A 19,463-nucleotide genomic window follows, 5' to 3' on the forward strand; every position below is an offset into this window, starting at 1 on the left:
TATTGTTGAATATCTTTCAAATGAATGAACAATTCAATTATAATACACTTTATTAAAAATTTAAATTTTTTTTAATAATACATTTTTGATCTAAGCACCTTTTTGACATTTTTATTTATTTATTAAAAAAAAATAATTCCCACGAAACTTTTGATATTGCCATAGGCTGAAGCATCTCAAACTTTTAACTCTACTTTTAACCCCTCTTCTCCCATTCTGAATCTAAGAAAAATTCTACTGTCATCTAATATAAAACCCATCACAATCCCGTTTTTAAAAACCTCCTTTAAGTTTCACTTACGATTACGGACAATTTACCTCTTATTAATATAATCACTTGTAGAGCTCTCTTCGAGCTACCAAGAGCCTCACTTTGAGGCCATTCTCAGGATGAGAGCAGCCTCCCTTCGTTATCGTGTCTCTGTATCGTCAAATTATATTATTGCTACAGTGAATATTCATTTCCATCACTATTTGGATGGAGCTGCTTCACCTGACCACCATAAATTATTTATCAAATGATTGATTACTTAATAATTTATTTATTATTATTATGTATTATATATACATATATTATTAATAATTATTTATTTTTATTATATATATTTTATCATTTGTATTATTTATTTAATGTACATATATACGATAGGGATTGCATTATTTTCCATATCGTCTGGAATAAAAAAATATTACTATTATTTTTAAGACAAAATAAAAAAAACCTATAGATTTTTCTAGAAAAATTTGCCCAAAACTGTTTTTGGGCGATCTGTATCAAGAACTCAATTGGACAACGACTCAAAATATTACTGAGTGCTCATGTTATGGATAACTTATTGCATGAGAAAAAGTTAAAATGATCCCCGAAGATATTTTCAAAAAAAAAAAAATATACTGGAATGAATTACGCAATTAAAGTGAGCAATTTGGCCACGATGTAAATATTGTAGAGGTAGCGATCTCTACGACAGACAAATCACTAGTTAGCAATTTTAATAAATTGTATTAAACCAAAAAAAGTCCTGACATACTTTTGTTCCCCACATACTTTTGGGTCTACGAAATCTTGACCTGCTGACGGAGAGTCTCTCCAATGACCGTGATATCGAGAGGCAAAGAAACACAATATGTGTAACATCAAATATGCTAACAAGACGGTTTTACGACTCCAGCATAGAGGTAAAGACACTATTATTTATGTCCTTTTGTAATAGCCGCTATAGTCTAAATACATGCAAAAGGCAATGAAGAGGATAATGGTAGAATACAACAACTGCTATGGTGCTCTCTTCGGGCTACAAAGGGGTTGCAGTGCGACACAGCTGTTTGTAGAATGGCATTTGCCTCACTTTGAGGCCATTCTCAGGATGCGAGCGGCCTCCCTACGTTGTCATGTATTTATATTGCCAAATTTATCAATTTATGTTCGGTGGATAGGCCTACATGCTAAACCAACCACCATAAATTGTCTTTCAATTGATTAATTAATTATTATTATTATTATATTTTATATTATTATTATATTTTATATTATTATTATATGTAGTTATTATACAACTAATGTTGTACCCGATGACATATCATCTCATGGGTGTTGGCATATTAAGTTATTAAATAAACAAAATCAAAAGAAATGTGTCTGTTCGATCCGCACGCGGTCGAATGTTTTTCAAATACCTTTTAAATATATTTAATTTAATATTTATATTTAATAGTTTAATAAGAAAAAAAGGTAAAAACTACCTACCTACCTACATATAAAACACCGATAGAAAAATTAATTAATTAATTAAATAAATTTTCAATAGATGGCGGTAAATTCTCTGCCAAGAGGAAACATTGGTAGCAAATAGTATAAATAAAAGTTTTTTTTCTTTTGTTATTATATTCGTATATATGTATGTTTTGGCAGGTTTAACTTTGACGTACATATGTATGTTCATACATATTATTTCAAATCGAAACGACTATTATAGTCCGGCGAGCGTTATCTCAGACAGACAGACACACAGACAGCATAGCTATATATATTATATATATGATTATACTATGATATTTATTTATTTTATCATTCATTTGTATTTGTATCTACATATTTTTATATGGACGATGGGGATTGCACTATTCTCTCTATCGTCTGGAATAAAATGTTACCTACGTAAAAATAAAACCCGTCAGTCACTCGAGTGTTTCGATTTATTTATAAAGATTCCTTAAATGGCCAAATGAAAAGGCGTTGCACGCCACTGTCGTATTTTCCATACACTTACTCGGTTGATTTGTTATTCTTGACAACTTAAATGCGCGCCGTAGTGAGTTGATTACGTCAGTGACGAGACGATTTCTTTATTTCTTGTGTCGAGTAAAAAATAAATAAAGATAGAAAAAGAAAGAAAGGAAATCCGTTCGAGTATTTCCATCGCTCCCTAATAAAATTTATTCCTGTTATGAATAAATTATTCAGATTTCCAGATGAAAGCGGCGGCGATGGCAGTCGCTTTTCCCGAGGACTTGATAACCGTCAAACGCTGGAAAATACTTCGACATTTTCCTTTATTTGGGTATGTACATATGTATGTATATCGAGAGTGACATTAACAGATATAATTAAGTTGTCAAACGAAATTTCAATCTTGGAATATTTTAAATGGACATTCGCGTCCCAAAGTTTCTAAAGAAAGATTAAGCAAATCTGAAAAATTACTGAATATTTGTAAATCGTACAATCATTTTAAAGAATCAAAGTATGAATATTAATATAAATGGATCTTTGAACACATTGTGTTAAAATAATTTATATTGTTTATGCTGGCCTGAAATATAAACGTTTAATATATGTATAAGTTGTGTGTGTTTTAATTTTATAATAGTGCAATTAAGGAAGAAGAAAAAAAACTCAAAAATATATTCAAGCAGTTTATTGGATAGTCAAAGTCGATACATTTTAGGTTTTTTTACATTTAAAGAATTATTATCTAATCTTAATCGTTTTATTGGTCGTTCTTGGATGCCGGTAGCGCAGAATGTCATTCCTGAAAAATTAGTCTTTTTATTGACTTCGTCGATTTTCCTCTTTCTATTTCCGTTTGTGCTGTCTGAAAGTTTTACATTTAGAGGGTCAAGTTTTGCAGTTTTGATATGTCGTCTTAATCTCCTTCTAAGTGTGCGATCGCCTTTGATAACTTCAGCAAAATATGAATCAAAATTTGAAGCCGTGTATAAAGATCGTCCGTCAAGCATTCTGTAACAAAAAGAAAAGGATTCATTAGTTCAAATATTCACAGAACAATTCAAATAAATCAAAATAAAAATTAAAACAAAAGATATTTACCTGAATATGCCGCAGACGATTTCGACAGGAAGGCTTTTAAGCGCGTTCCTGCAATCAGTAGAATCCACACAGAAAACTGGCAGAATAGAATAAAAAGCCTCCATCTTGGTTTAGATTTCAAAAAGTCGCAAAAAGCTCAAGATGAAGAGTATGATATTTCACAAAAAACGCAAGACTCCGTTGACCTATGCCGGAGCTCGCCGAAATTCACACGAATGTACCTCCCATGATATTCGACGGAGCTCGCCGAAATTAACACGAATGTAACTCCTGTGATATTCGACGGAGCTCACCGAAATTCACACGAATATTTGACGAAATTCACACGAATATTTAAAAAAAATGGTGGCTTGTAATACGTATATTCTGCTTTTGCAATATTTTGGACACATCGAATTAAAATAAAGTGTTTTTCGAACTGACTTCCGCCACTTTCAAATATAACGACTCATATATGTATTTATGTACATAAATACACATTTGAGAATATGATTTTTTTCTAAGACTATATTGTTTTGGGTTTTTTTTTGTACTTTCTTTGTATTATGTATTTGTTTTTTGTCTGTATTATATTTTGATGATATTATCTCCTGCGGCGAAAATTCGAGGTGCGAGAACGCGAGGGGTGGAAAATGAACGGCCCGTGTCACCTGCAGGAGTTTTCACGGAAAACTTTCGCGTCGTGGAAAAGTTTCAAAGAAAACGTGCGCACACTTGTCGAGATTGATGCGTGTCACACGTGCACAATCATGTGTTATTCATATTTGAACTTTTAGCAAGTTATCTTCATTCCGACTCTGATACTCTTAATCCAATTGAAAAAATATTGTATTCATATCTTATGACTAAATAGTATTTTAAAAAATAAACGAAAGCGCATTTTAAAAATAATTGTAGAACTTTTATATATAATTACATAATGCACATAGGTTTTTCTTTTACTAGTGCGAATCATTGCACGTAACACGTGTCGTGAGATGAATGCACTGTTCACGCTATTTCAAAACTATACATATGTAAAACAAACTATGTAGAGTAAGCTAGGCCTACCTATGATGTCATTTTTGCTTACAAAAATATAAAGCATAACAAAGAACAAATTTCTGTATTATTTGAAAGCATTCTGCGACAAAAATCATAAAATAATAAAGTAAAAACACAATTGGGACCAGGAGTTAATTTAAAATTCAAACGACCCCCAAAAATAAAACGGAACCAAACTAAATCAGCCATATTAGAAAATGTGGAGTTGGAGCGGAATTTTCAACGTAACATCCCCTTAAGCCTCTCGTTCCAGAACCACCCCCCCAGATCCACCTACCCCTCCAGAGGTCTCAAAGCGAAGATTTCACACGTGGGTGGGGCGGCCAAAACCGCACACTACCCTCGAACCCAAAATCGAAGCTCACACATGGTATACATACACATATACCCACTTATATATGTGTGCTTGTGAGCTCATGAAAGTACTTTGACTTAACTACACGGTGATTTCCATTTATATTGGTCTCTTTTCCGACACATACGTAGTCGTCCTCCGCCCCTTTCCTCTGCCTCCCTTCATCCCTCTCGGAGTTTTAATGAATGGGGATAGGGGGAGGGGTGTTGGTCCTGTATATATTTTGTAACGCTCCAATCAACATCAAAAAGGCTAACTTTTTGACCAACGGCGTACATGTACACATGGGCGAAGACCACCACTAGGGCAATATTGCCACGAGAAAGGTCTCCCCATCGAATTAATATTGCGATGATCGAAAGTTTGATAAAAAAGGATCCTTCCGTTAGATAAAACAGCTTCCCGAGAAAGGGCGAAGTGGGTGTACATTTTTTTAGAATTAAACTGTACTCAGCGCATGATAATATACGATACAATACATGTTTGTCGTACCACTATTCTTTATACATACACAACTTTTTTTCAAATAAATGAGGAGCTTTCATAGAAATATATCAGCTCATTTCATTTAACACTTGCCGCACTGTGATGGATGGCGAGTGACCAGGATTTATATTTTATTTTATTTCTCCAAATATACTGAATGCAAGGTCAAATATACTTGAATTTTATGTATTACTCGTCAAAATCTCTATGATGCGAAGTATGTCATTACAAATTAAAAACATTGATCAATATCAACAGAAACAATTATTTTCACCGGAAGCCCCTTGTACACTTGTCTCTGAGATGCAAAAGAGAGGGAAATTCAGTACGCCGCGTTCAACGGTCCGTTTGAGAATGATATACGCCTTGGAACAACGGCTCTGCTTTAGCCGTTATTTTTTTTTTCATTTCTTGCACTTATTTTATACTAGTTGTTTTACCCAGCTTCGCCCAGTATTTTTAATATAAACAGCGTAAACATGGCGAATCTTATAGTAAATATCAATTTGTTTTTTTATTAAATTTATTTAAATCGAAAAAAAAATCGACTCGTCGTGATAAAAATATTGACTTGTTTACGAAATTCCCAACCAAAGATAAATATATACATACTTATGTAAATACAAAGTCACTTTCAAAATTATATATTGGATAATTCGACGTTAAATATATGATAAATTGATTTTTATAGCTAACTAGCTATTTTCCCGGCTTCGCTCAGTGTTTGTAATATAAACAGCTTCAACATGGCGAATGTAATAGTAAATATTTCTTTTTTTATTAAATTTATTTTCATCGAAAAAAATATATATCGAATCGAAACCATATCGACTCGTCGTCATAGAAACTTTGATTTGTTTTCGATGTCACCAACAAACCTTACATACTAACATATACATATAGTTACAGATTATATATTGCACTAGTCGTTTTACCCGGCTTCGCTCAGTATTTGTAATATAAACAGCTTAAACGTGGCGAATCTAATAGTAAATATTCATTTGTTTTTTTATTAAATTTATTTGAATCGAAAAAAAATATATCGAATCGTCATAGAAACTGTTTTGTTTACGAAGTTCCCCTCCTGCGCCTCTGGAAGCCTTCGCCTCCGGCGCCCCCCGGGTGTTCGCCCGCTGGCGCCACCCGGGCCTTCGCCCCCGGCACCCCTCGGGCCTTCACCCCCGTCCCCCGTCCTGAAGTCGTCATGGAAATTTTGACTTGTTTTCGAAGTTCCCAACCAATATCCAACCAAACAATATTTACTTACATACAGTCTCTTTCGAAATTATATATTAGATTATAGCTAATTACAATAATTAATAACCTCGCTGATTTTGCATAAAATATATACATATGTATTTCAAGTTTTACTTTGTTCAAGTTTTAATTGTGAATCTGAATGAAGTATTCAATATGTCTATTTCTGTACATATATGAGTATCAAATCAATTCGAACAGATCGCTGAAAAGGTTGTTTCGGTACAAAAAGACCCACGACCTCTCGACGCGCTTACAAAAGTAAATTCATAAGTTGGTGACATTTATAAAGTAACACAAACGTTTATGCAAATATTTCTCTAAAATAACACGCATAATTATCAAAAGCAAACACATTGTGTACGAACGGACCAAGTTTGCGCCATAAACTCACTCCGGCCCGTTGATTAAATTCACTCGTGCTATTGACTAAATTAATTGGCTCCGGATTAACATGGCGCAAAATAATAATAACTTTAAAGAACTTCCGGTGTAATTACAGTAAGTGGTTGTGATGGCTCATTTATATCAATCGAATGAACGAAACGCTTTCATCAATAACTCGGCGAAAGTTTTCCGCGCGGTATATGTATGTAGTTGGCTTTTTCGCAATGCGAAAATTAACCCCCGGCTTATGTAAATTTTCCACAGTGAAAATCTTCTACCTCGAAAGTGAGGGAAGAATAGCTCCGAGGCTCTGCTCCTGCTGCTGCTTATCTGATTCGCCTCCGGTCCTTCAGTTAATTCCCCTCAGGTATCGGAAGCTTTCAGTAGTTTTACGGCTCGAAACTTCACCGTTGCTGAAAGCAGCCTGTTGCTGATCTTCATACAGCCTCCGACTTCAGTTCGAGACGCCTTCACAAGTTTCGAGGCTTGACCCAGAGATCGAGTGGTGTAAGCAAAACCTTGACTTTTTATCCCGGGCAAGTACATGCGTATGCCAGTCGAGTGACAACACATCGTAGGGCGAAAACACACTGGGTGGTATGGGACGTCACGTGTCCTTGACTTCCCACTGTGACCATAAACAGTGGATGTTCCCCGAATTCGGGTAAACTTACACGTGCAGAATGCATATGAATGTTTGGGAGGTCACACGTGTATGCATATCCACATGCAACCGACAAGTTTCTCCTACATTTCTTCAAATATGGGATTCGCCGTTATCGATCACTGTCAAGCAAGGATAAATACAAGGATAAAATATCACCGAAAACGCTCCATGGAGTGATTTTGGGACTGTGTACAATGTATGTACATATATAGACTAGGGGTGCTGCGTTTTTTTCGCATGTTTAAGAGTATCTAAAGAAACACGAACCACTCAGTGTGTTTTCGCCCTTATAATAAAGCTAATCCTTTACGAAGACACTGATAGATGAACTGACTCACAAAAATCAAGCCTTGTCAGGTCAGGTTAGTTCTAACTATAGGTACACCTTTCTAAGAATAAACTTTTTTCAAGGAAGTTGAACTAATATATAAAAATTGATAAAAACTAACCTAACCCAACTGTAAAGCAAAGGATATATTAACGTACAGTTAGAACAATGAACATAATCAAATAGTTTCCATTAAAAATATGCTGCCTTAATCCAAAATGCATAGATAAGTTCGTACTAGAATAAAAGAGTTAAGAAGAAATCCAATCTTGTCTCATTCGAATCAACTTGGTAGGAGGAAGATAAATACGCGATCCCTTTTATAATCAGCTAAAATGTTCTGATCAATATTCAAGCCATATTAAAGGTCACTGAGCTTAACCCTTACCTTGAACATATTCTGAAAGACAATTCCATCGAAGAATGAAACATTTGTCAAGCTTTGACCAATATTTTTAAATTCGCGGATATTAAGAGTTTCATAATGGTGAATGATCTGGGAATCTCATTCTGCGCGAATTTCGGGTTTGGACGGCACATTGATGATGCTCAAGAGTTGCAAAAATCTTGGGTTTCATATTGCGTGTAAGTAAACCTTTCCAGAGTGCATAAGTAATCCGTATCCTACATATGTACATTATGATTAAGTTTTATTCTATTATATGCAGCACTAGTGATATGGTCCATTTTTTGAGGATGAAGTACAGAGGAGGTTCCTCAGATATACCTACTCGTACATACATACTACATGATAGTTTACGGTTGCTATCCTTGGCTTTTTCCTAGTGCTCGCCTACTCGTGGCGCTAGGTTATAATTCCCTGGAGTCACGACGTAAGAGTATACATATTTGGGGAAACATTTCTATAAATTACTGGTTGGTTTTGTGAGCAATCTTCAAATTCTTGCAGAATTCAGCTTCAATGTTCCCAGCCAACTCAGATACGTTAGATGCCGCAATTTATTCTCTTCTCCTGGGGCACGTACCAATTTGATTCGCCTGTTGCCAGGGCCATAAAGCTCCTCAACCAGATTTCTGCTAACTTGGATTTGTTCAATCCAAAGGGTTGATTTTTTTTTATATGTATGTTAATTTTTTTCTCATTGTATCCTTTCTTTTTTTGTTTAGCCATTAGTAACGACTTAGAACTACTCTTTAATGGCAAAATTTAAAAAAAAGTTAATAACAAAGTTCGTCGACAAATGTGAATCGAGATTTATGTATGTAGAATTCGTCTCCTGTCAAGTTGACTGGAATGAGGAATAGGCATACCAGGAAAGTGATAACTAATTTATTAAAAGCCCCGTTTCTATTATATGTATAATGAAAAGCTTCGAAAATTTTACTATTTGAGTTTTACAGTTCTACACATACTACATATTTATGTATATTCATACATTTCATGTAATATATGTATGTATGTATATAGTTGAAACTACAATACTGCAAAACCATGACGAAGCTTCGTAAGTCAGATTACGTCTACTTAACAGAACGCCTTTCTTTCTCAAGACAATCTAATCGACTGTTGCATTTATATGTTATACTATAGAGTTCTTGCATATTTTCTCAAATCGAAGTCAAACGTCTGTAGCGTTTAGATTATGTGAAGATGGATTAGGTCAGGTTTTTTTTTAGTAAATAACCCCCTCACCCTTTTCCATTGCCAAGTTTTTCTAGAATATTCTACAATCGATACATTGGTTCGAGTTATGCTTACAGAAATACGGGCACTCGTTAAGCGTTACTCTAAAAGTGTAGGCGTTCAAATTAAGGAAAGTATAACTTGATTCTTAAAATCGAATATCCGTTCCCATCACTGCTCGTATCAAATATTAATAGATGCGAGCTCCATCCTTTTCTCGCCCCATCCCACGACCACCCCCTTAGCTCTGAAATATGTATAAATCATATTTCGAACTTTTGTCAGATATGGAAGGGGGAGGTTAGGCAAAGTGAGGGTGGAGAAGACGAGAGGAGGGATGGGTCGGTGAGGGCGAAACGTATTCCGGGAAGGGATGGGCGACCGTGTAGCGTTTCATCAACTTTCCTCCGAGTTGAAAGTATCATGCCTGTTTATTTGCAAAATTAATGTTCGCGAAAATCCGAAACTGGCAAGTCTTCCGTTTCAAACCGCTCCTTCAAATTCAGCCAACTTTGCTCCGGAGCGATAAACCGTGTGCGAGTCGGGCGGATCGGGGGAGGCGAATGGGGGAGGCTGAGAGAACCCACTCGAACTCCCCCTCCGATGGACTAAATCATTAATGAGTCTCAAAAATACATCCTCACTCTTAGCGACGAAGTAAAAAGACTAAAATACATATAGTACACACTGATATTTCGGGTCAGTCGAAAAAAATTGCAAAATTTCTTTCTTCTTTCTTGTCTTCATCACGATTTATCGTGACTCACTTAAAGGTCTTCTACCCACTTGGACAGGTGCCATATCCATGCAGATTATTTCCTTGAACTGATCAATATCGTTCTTGTCGCGATGTCATGCACTACATATAAAGCCAATTTCACTTGCCAGCATCCTACACCTGTTCCTGTTGGACCCTTGAGGCTGACCGCACTATGCGACAACCGAACGATCCGACACTTCACAACAGTACGAAACCAAATAGTTTGTATGAAATTGTATGAGACATAACGTACTGCGCGACAGTCGCATGTTGACTTTTCGACCAACTTTGACGCAAGGTGTCGTTCGCGACGTGACGCAAGTGTCGTTGAGAGGGGGTTGCCTTGCGACAATTATTCTCCTTCTTTATATCGTGACTTTGAAATAGCATGTAGCCAAATCCTTTGGTTTTTGTCGATTGTTCTTCTTCCTCGCATATCAAAGATACTATAATAGCGTCCGTTTCGTCCATCTTGCTCCGAGGTACCGAACGAATGATTGGCATAATTTACTGCGTGGTGTCGCATCGCTGTCGTTCAGTGCGGTTTACCTAATATTATCGCACACTGTTGTGAAGTGTCGGATCGTTCGTTTGACGCTTAGTACGGTCAGCCCTTTAGGTATAAATCATTCACACAGAGAAGAACGGCACGTCGTGTGCTTGGCTACCCACTGTGGGGGTTCTACATTTCTTCAAACATGGGATACACCGTTATCGATCACTGTCAAAGGATAAAATTTTACGGAAAACACTCCAGGGTGTGATTTTGGGACGGTGTGTGTTAAGCGTGACTTGAATATGTGCAAGGCATGCCACATTTTTTTCGCATGTTTAAAATTATCTACAAAAAAACATGTGCCGCGTTCCTTCCTGTGTAATTTCGCCTATAGAGTTCTGTATGCCAAAGCAAGTAGAATTCTATGACCATAATTGGAACATAGGTGGATTTATGATGCAATCCTGCGATATGTCGCATGCTTCGGAAACATCCTTAGGTCTTCTCTTCGACCAGATAAGCTTCCAATCTTTCAATATTCTGTAGCCTTCTATGAACGTTTTAGAACTCCAACACCAATACCATTTCATTATTTTACACACAAAACCACAGATAAATATATAATACAAATGGTCTGATCATACGTTTGCATCCACAGACCAAAATTTTAATGAATGACCAATACAAGACGCTGAAAAAATTTAGTCAACAGCCTGCAGCCCCAATGGAACAAAGAGGGATTTTGTAATGCACTGCAAACATTTGTCAGCGCTTTACTGACAAAATTTATATTCATAATTTAAGGTCTAGTGCCAAACAAGAATATTAAACCATGTATCAAAACTTTTTAATTAAGTTTCGAAAAGTTTTGACTGTTGCGTCCGACCGGAGCGTTTCGTTTGGAATAAATGAATTCTGATTTTTAAACGCGTTCCTCCAAAAAACCTTCGACTATATATTTATGTGCATATTATTATATTATATAGTGGGGTTTCAAATCGATCGTAAATAATCAATAAAAAAATTTCACATACTTTTTTCATACTTCAAATATATGTATATAATATAAATTTGACAGCATCATCGAAGCCAAGACAAAATACACTATAAAATTAGCAATCAAACAATTTTGAAACATATCTGAGAGAATACAATCTGATAATTACATAAAAACGTGGAAATAACAATCGACACACAATACGTGGCGACGAATTCAGGATCATCGATCAAATAATCATAAAAGTAATTTGATGGCATTTAGCAGTGGAAAGAAATTATTATTTGAAATTTTGTTTTTTATTTTTCCGTTTGGTCTTCATCGGATCGCTCGTCGGATTCGAGTTAGGCATTGTTTTAGTCGACGTACCCGGACCTGGAGGTGGTACCCCACTCTTTGTATACAGGTTATTTAAAAAGTCTTCCAAATCGGCATCGTGAATACTAAAACAAAAAATAAACAAACAAATAAAATATAGATGCAATTTAAAATACCCACAGGTCTTTCAGGCAACTTTCCAAAGTATTTTTATTTCCAAAGTCCAGATACTCAACCATGTACATTACATACTTTCTAGCGCCCTCTTGAGAGCATTGAGATACAACTAAAAAAAATTATATTCTCCAGAACTTCCCTTTTATTCATTTAAAGATTTTATTACCAAGGTTTATTACCAGGTTAGGTTAGGTTAGGTTTAATTTATCACTACCTCATATCACAGTCAATCAAAATAAACCCATTTCCGTTAACAATCTATTTTTAAAGATAGTAAACGATAATTAATTCTTGTTAATGTGCTCAAAAGTGGACTTCTTTTATCTACCTAACCAGACAGTGATGAAGCTTTTTTTTAGACGATTAATTTATTTTTTTAAATAAAGGTCCACTCAGAAAAACTAAAACTATCGAAAATAATTCAACTGAGCAACTTAACTATATATTAATATAGATAGTGCAATTCTTTATTTCTTTATTTAACAGGAATGCCAGCCATTGACAATAATTTACCATATTTTACTACCAAAACTTAATACATGGCTAGATAATCCAATAGAAAGACCCTTCTTATATTCCCAACATAAGGCTATACGAAGAAACTATTGAAGAGCATATCCTATATAATAATAATACTACTAAATGACCTCAATTTTTTATCGAATTTGCCGAAACTTTTCATTTCCCCCATTTAGACTTAAAATTTCTAATGGATAAGTTCTTAATCTTGACCAAATTGGCGACATTTCCAAATTTTACTGACAAAACTTAATGCATAGTTAGACCACCCAATAGAAAGACTGCTTATATTCCCAATATAAGACAATCTGAAACTATTGAAGAGCATATCCTATCTAATACTATTAAATGAGCTCAATTTTATACGAATTTGCCGAAACTTTTCATTTCCCCCAATTTTGGCTTGAAATTTCTAATGGAAAAGGTCTCGATTTGAGAATTACCATTTTATTTGGTGATATTTTACATCCTGCTTGCGCCCACGTATGAGAATACAAGCTGTATACTTTCATGGCGTGTATATGAGCAAGATGCAAGCCACACTCACCTACACACAAAACTACCATCTCTCTCCAAAATCGCAAAATATTCTTTTATTTAAAAAAAAAAAAAACTTTGGAACGCCACACTTCAAGGTCTATTCACACTATCCAGCAAGGCAACAAGCCCAGCACAACAGTGCACGTAAAACACTACTTCTATTCATACTATACAGCAGAGCGCATTCAGACAAACTTGGGCAGCATGCAAGGCAAAATCAGCTTACATATATAATACACTAGTTGTTTTACCCTACTTCGCTCAGTAATTGTAATATAAACAGCTTAAACATGGCGAATGTAATAGTAAATATTCATTTTTTCTTTTATTAAATTTATTTGAATCGAAAAAAATATATATCGAATCGTCATCATAGAAACTTTGATTTGTTTACATACTTACAAAGTCTCATTCGAAATTATATATTAGATTACAGAACGCGACGATACGGCGCAATACTGCTTGCATCGTATTTGTTAGTACACGTGCACTCGCTACTATGACGTCACGTCGTGCGCGAATACTTCCACAATGGCCAAAGAAAACCGGTTTTGCTTGATACGTTACGTTGACATGTACTGTTGTATAGCATGAATAGATTTTGTCAGCTACTATTGTTACATCTACTCACATACACATTACAGAACACATAAATGTGTCCATATAGAATGGTACCAAAGAATACTTTTCTGTGCTTTGTCCAGTGTGAGTAGACCTTCAATCGTCATTTCAAATATATATATATATTACTTATTATTGGCACTTTTGCCCCCACTGCCCTGCTGCGGCTTATTTCCATGAACAATTCGGTATTGAACGTGATGCGTATTCGCTTTGAGATGTTTTAAATTCTTTTTCTGCAACAAATAATATCCAAAATGAGCAGACACACATCAAACAAAAACATATGTACATATGTATTGAACCAAAATATTACTTGACAAGAAGCCCACTGTGTGATTTGATAGACGGCTCCGTCCATACAAGCGTAGTACATCCATATAAAGCCCCAAAAGCTCGACTCAGCCCAAATATCTCCCTGAAAATCGAAACCAAATTGAAAACCACATTGAAAAGAGCAAAAATCTGAATGTCTCAGCGCACGAGCTATTGACCTCCTTTGCCGAATGGTTGATTTTGCACTGAGCGCAGTAGCGAGCGGCGTAGCACGGTCTATTGGTGGGCGTACGAGCGTGACGGCGAGAGCATCCGCTGCATCGGATCGTCGAAGCGGCCCGACGGACCTTCTCCTGCAGCCTCGCCACCAGGTCGGCCAGCTCGGAGCGCGCCACTTCGGCGTGCCTCGATTCCAATACCCTCTGTTCGTAAGCCTCTCGACGCTCCTTCAAAACAAGCATTTCATTTAGGCGACGATGCTAATATGTATTACTCTTTTTATATATTTGATATACATATGTAAGTAATGTGAACTGACAGGTTCGCCGATCATGTCGAATGCGTGTTGCAATATTTTAAACGCCTCTTCAGCTCCGGGCTGTTGGTTCTTATCGGGATGGACGAGGAAAGCTTGTCGTCGATAGTATCTTTTTATATCGTCGTCTGTACATTGCACTCCCACGCCTAAAATGCTGAAACAATCGTACGGAAGTTGAAGTTTTCTTTTCACACAAAAAGTATATCATTAACACAAAAAAAATGGGTTTCAACATTGAAAAAACTCATTTGTAAGGTCAAATTATCCAATTTAACCCTATATAAACTAGTTATGGTACCAGTCGCTCGATAGAGGAGGCAGTGGACTTAAAATTTTTTTTAAAATGGATGAATGGATGAATTTGAATAATGGATAAAGATATTTCACTTATATTAGTTTAGTTTTGATATTTGTTGAGCTTTTTTTTGGTTGCTTAGATAAATAGTTCCTACGGTTCCACAACAAAACGTTCACAGACAATACATGTAACGACACAACATCCACAACAAAATTAATACGCGATTAAATGTTAACGCAGCATGATTTTCACAGACGAAATGATTACGCGACATAATGCTCACGGACAAAATGATTACGCGACATAATGCTCACAGACAAAATGATTACGCGACATAATGCTCACGGCCAACATAATATCCAGGGATAAAATGTTTACGCGACATAATTTTAAACGTAGAAGAATTCGATAGAACGTGTGATGATGAAGATCTACACACACACACACACTACCGGTTATATGTTAAAGACCAGGGGGGAAAGGCAATTTTCAAAGCTTCGTAAAACTTAAGTAGCATGAAATAATTTGACAAAATGGGTGTCAATTTGTTGCACACATGTTTAAATATCATTTTAACAAAAAAATGGAGGAGTTAGACCATTGAATTGTTTTTTTTTTTTGTGTAAACGCTCACAGTGGGTTCATTGTGGACACACATTTGGAATAGCCCCCATGTCCTTACGCAGCTCGTATTCCAACTTTTTGTTTTCGTACCATCCGATTGAAATGACATCAACACGATTTAAAAAAAACAAACCTTTAATGAATTTGGTTGAGTTTTAAACGATCAGTTCGACTAGTGAAGAATTTAAAAAAATAATTAATAGAAATTATATACAGCAGTCATATCAAGTGAAGGTGGTTTTTTCGATGAAAGTTACGTTTGATGTTTTTGTTTTTTTTTTACTTTTTTGTTTAAGTAGTTTTTAAAATCTGTTTAGTAATTTCAATAGAAATATAAATTCTGAATAAAACTGCGTTTATTTTTTTTAAATTGACGTAAAATAGTATAAGTTATGCTCAAAAACCGTGTTGGTCTTAAACACATGACCGGTAGTGTACATATTTATATAAGTCTTTTGACAATTCTATTATTTGTGCAAATAATTTACAATTAGCATTGTAAAAATCGATTTTGAACTAAGAGGTTAGCAAAAAATTATTATAACCAGTTTATTGTACTCAAAAAAAAAATTACGCCCACTAAAAATTCACAATTAATAAAGTGAAAAAAAATCATTGTTTTCTTGAAACAAAGAATTCTAATTCCAATGATAAAATTTGTTATTTATGATTAGATTTCGATGAGACTGACTTATCTAATATTTATTTATCAATCTGCCAAAGGACGTGTAGATCTTCATCACCACACGTTTTATTGAATTCTTGCATGTTATTTTTTCGTTTAAAAATTGGCTTTTGAACGTATGAATGTTTTGTATGTGAACATTATGTCGCGTTATCATTTTGTCCGTAAACATTATTTTGTCAGTAGACGTTTTATCCGTAAACGTTTCGTCATGACAATGGTCCATAAACCCAGGAAGAATTAGCATTTCGACCATTCGTAGTATTATATAGTCAATATGCATCATACGGTCAGTATTACATATATGTACATACATATGGTAAGTGTTATAGTAACTCAATACAAACCTATAAGGATCTTTTCCTTTACAAGCCAAAAGTCTTCTCATAGCATCTTCTCCGGTTGGAGGTAACGGTATATTTGTATAATTTTTTCTACTATTTTCTGATTCACTATCTGATTTAACTGTAAAATAAAAAATAAAAAAAATTAAGTCTAAAAACAATACTTTATTATACGTTCTTAATTAAAATAAACTTTCTCACCATTAGATTTGAACCATTTTAACTTCCTCCAAAAACCAAAATAAGTGTGTCCAAGTTTACCATCAACGTAATTTCCAAAATTGCATATCCACTGTGTGTTCATCGCCTTCTCTTTGAACAAGCCGTAAGCATTCTGCGTCCAAACAAACGTCTCCGTACACATCGACGAAACTCTGAAACGCAAAAACAAACACATTCAAGCGACAATCAAAATTAAATTCATTCAACCGTAAAAAAACAACATACAAATCGGCAGATAAATGAATGCTCATTTGGCAAATGTCCGAAACCAAATTAAAAAACCAAAAAACGACGCTCAGCAATATCGCTATCCAATTATCGAGGTACGTCTGAAGCAAGGCAATATATCCGGAACCTTTCGACTTCTTCGGCTTGGTCTGGTTGTTTCTTTTGTTCCGGTCCGAGTTGTTTTTCGGTGTCGATCTAGAGTTGTTATTCGGTCGTCCGTCTTTGTTTTTCCGTTTGTTTTTGTCGACTTCCGTGGGTGGCTCTTGGTATACGAAATCGTCGGGACCGTTCGATTCGTCTTGCTCGTCTGCGTCCACTTTCTGTTCGCTCTTCTCGGAAGTCTTGATCGGTGTGTGTTTTTTGGTCTTCTTCTTGGAAAACTTGTCATCGTCTCTGTTCACGAACACGAACTCGGAATTGTAATTGTCCGCGTAACTGTTCTGATGCAGATCCGAGTTCAACGAGTTGGTGTCGTTCGACAAGTCGTCCAAAGAGACCCACTTCCGGTTGATGTTTTCTCCGGCGGAATAGTTTCTACGGCTCGATTTAGTGCTTTTAGTTTCGGCATTGTTCTCACCGCTGTCACTACCCGATGACGGTTGAGATTGCATAACCTTCCTTTTACTATCGAACTTCTTCAACTTTTCGTCGGCGGGCATGGACTTTTCTCCGGAATTGAAACGGGACTTGTCCAATTTTACGTTGCTCAAACGGATTGGGTTTTTATTGAATTCTTTTCCGTTGGACTTTTTACCGCTCGGCTCTGGATTCGGTGAATTTTTAGGCGTTTTTGAAAGCACAGCCGAGTAGGAAGGTCGCATCGGTTTGACTTCGGCGACTATTCTCTTTTTGACCGCCGGATCGGCCAACGGTTCTACTTCTTTCTTCACTACCGGCTCTGGATGTTGACTGTCGGTAGTTTGGGAGTAGGACGAGTTGGTCTGCACGGATAGGAAATTGTGTCCGAAAGGGGTGTATACTCCGGACGAATCACCGGGCCAGTTTGTCAGGTAGCTTTCAGAGGAGTTGTTGTCCGGAATCGAAGGGTGTTCGAAGGGTCTCAACTGAGGCGGGTTCATGGGTTCAAGAGGGTTCATGAAGTTTCTGTTGGAGTCGTCGTAGTTGGGTAGGAGGTGTTGCGAGGGAAAGCCGTACGACGGTTCGTGTCTGGGAGGGTAGGAGAGTAGGTGAGGGGGCTGATGCTGCATCTGGTGATGCATCTGGTGGTGGTGAGGTACGTGGTGATGCGGTTGCGAGATGAGGGGTTGATGCTGTTGGTGATGTTGTTGTTGTTGTTGTTGGTGTTGGTGTTGGTGTTGGTGTTGGTGTTGGTGTTGGTGTTGGTGCTGGTGTTGGTGTTGCGTTTGGAGAGTCTGATGCGGCTGCTGGTTGGTGAAGAGCTCGTAGTTGGTGACCGGCAACATGAACTGCCTGTCGAAGACCAGCTTGTGCGCGAGAAGCCTGGCGTCTTGCAAGTAGGGCGAGTCGTCGTCGCGGCGATAGCAGGCGCCCCCCCAGCCGCACTCCGAGTCGGGGTGCTCCGCCCCCGAGCGGTCCGCCATGGTGTGGGCCGCGAAGATCGCCGCGAAAACAGCCTGAGCCCCCGGCGCCGCCGCCCCGTCACCTCGACCTGCCGCCAATGACCGCTCTACAAACACCTCGATTCGCAGCCATTGCCGTTGACCGCATTTTTTATTTATTTTCACGTGAATTTTTTCACTTTTAGTTACGACATGCTCTGTTTCAACCGATAAAATGTAAAATTATATTTTTGGTGATTCAATTCCTTGTTCACTGCAAAAAACAACAGATTTTTGCAATCAAGAAATGGAAGTCGTCGTATATTTGGTTCGGTGATTATTCCGCAAAAAGCGATCTCACGCACGTCACTAAAATCTCGATCACGGAACATCTGGCACCCAAAAACTACATCAATCGAAAGGTACGCACGTGAAATATTTTACTAACAAGAACACGAGTGCCACTTATTCCATATTCGCAATTTGCGCAATAATCTGTTTACCGCATTTTTATATGTTCTCATTCGCAATCAACTTCCGTTTGATAGGCGATTACCGTGCGTGTTCCGATTGACTTGGAACACATTCACGAGCATATTGTAAAATTTGCTGAACTTGACGATTGCATTAAGAAATTTTAAATGAAACAATTCAAACTGAGAATTTTTGACGACACGTTTGTGAGCGTGCTATACACAAGTCAGTCGCTGCCTTAAATTATGATATCGTTTAAAGGAAAATTTTCATTCGAAATAAAATTTAATAAGTTGGGAGCAGTGACTTCTTAAACGATTATGTGA

The 19,463-nt window shown here is 36.6% G+C and overlaps 2 protein-coding genes across 2 annotated transcripts; both read right to left on the reverse strand.

Moving 5' to 3' along the window:
- Window positions 1-10,239: 10,239 nt before the first annotated feature.
- On the reverse strand, window positions 10,240-11,479 carry LOC143921046 (uncharacterized). The gene is made up of 2 exons (XM_077444150.1): window positions 10,432-11,479; window positions 10,240-10,392 (listed from the first exon to the last, which is right to left on the reverse strand). The coding sequence occupies exon 1, from the start codon at window positions 10,762-10,764 to the stop codon at window positions 10,459-10,461; it is 306 nt and encodes a 101-aa protein (XP_077300276.1). The 5' UTR covers window positions 10,765-11,479; the 3' UTR covers window positions 10,240-10,392; window positions 10,432-10,458.
- On the reverse strand, window positions 10,983-19,456 carry LOC143921045 (uncharacterized). Its single transcript, XM_077444149.1, has 8 exons — window positions 17,141-19,456; window positions 16,895-17,067; window positions 16,697-16,814; window positions 14,743-14,896; window positions 14,423-14,650; window positions 14,245-14,346; window positions 14,058-14,164; window positions 10,983-12,196 (listed from the first exon to the last, which is right to left on the reverse strand). Exons 1-8 carry the CDS (start codon window positions 18,703-18,705, stop codon window positions 12,034-12,036), a joined length of 2,610 nt encoding a protein of 869 aa, XP_077300275.1. The 5' UTR covers window positions 18,706-19,456; the 3' UTR covers window positions 10,983-12,033.
- Between the last annotated feature and the right edge of the window lie 7 nt (window positions 19,457-19,463).

Source organism: Arctopsyche grandis, chromosome 13 (genome assembly GCF_051622035.1).
Source record: "Arctopsyche grandis isolate Sample6627 chromosome 13, ASM5162203v2, whole genome shotgun sequence".
Taxonomy (NCBI): Eukaryota; Metazoa; Arthropoda; class Insecta; order Trichoptera; family Hydropsychidae; genus Arctopsyche; species Arctopsyche grandis.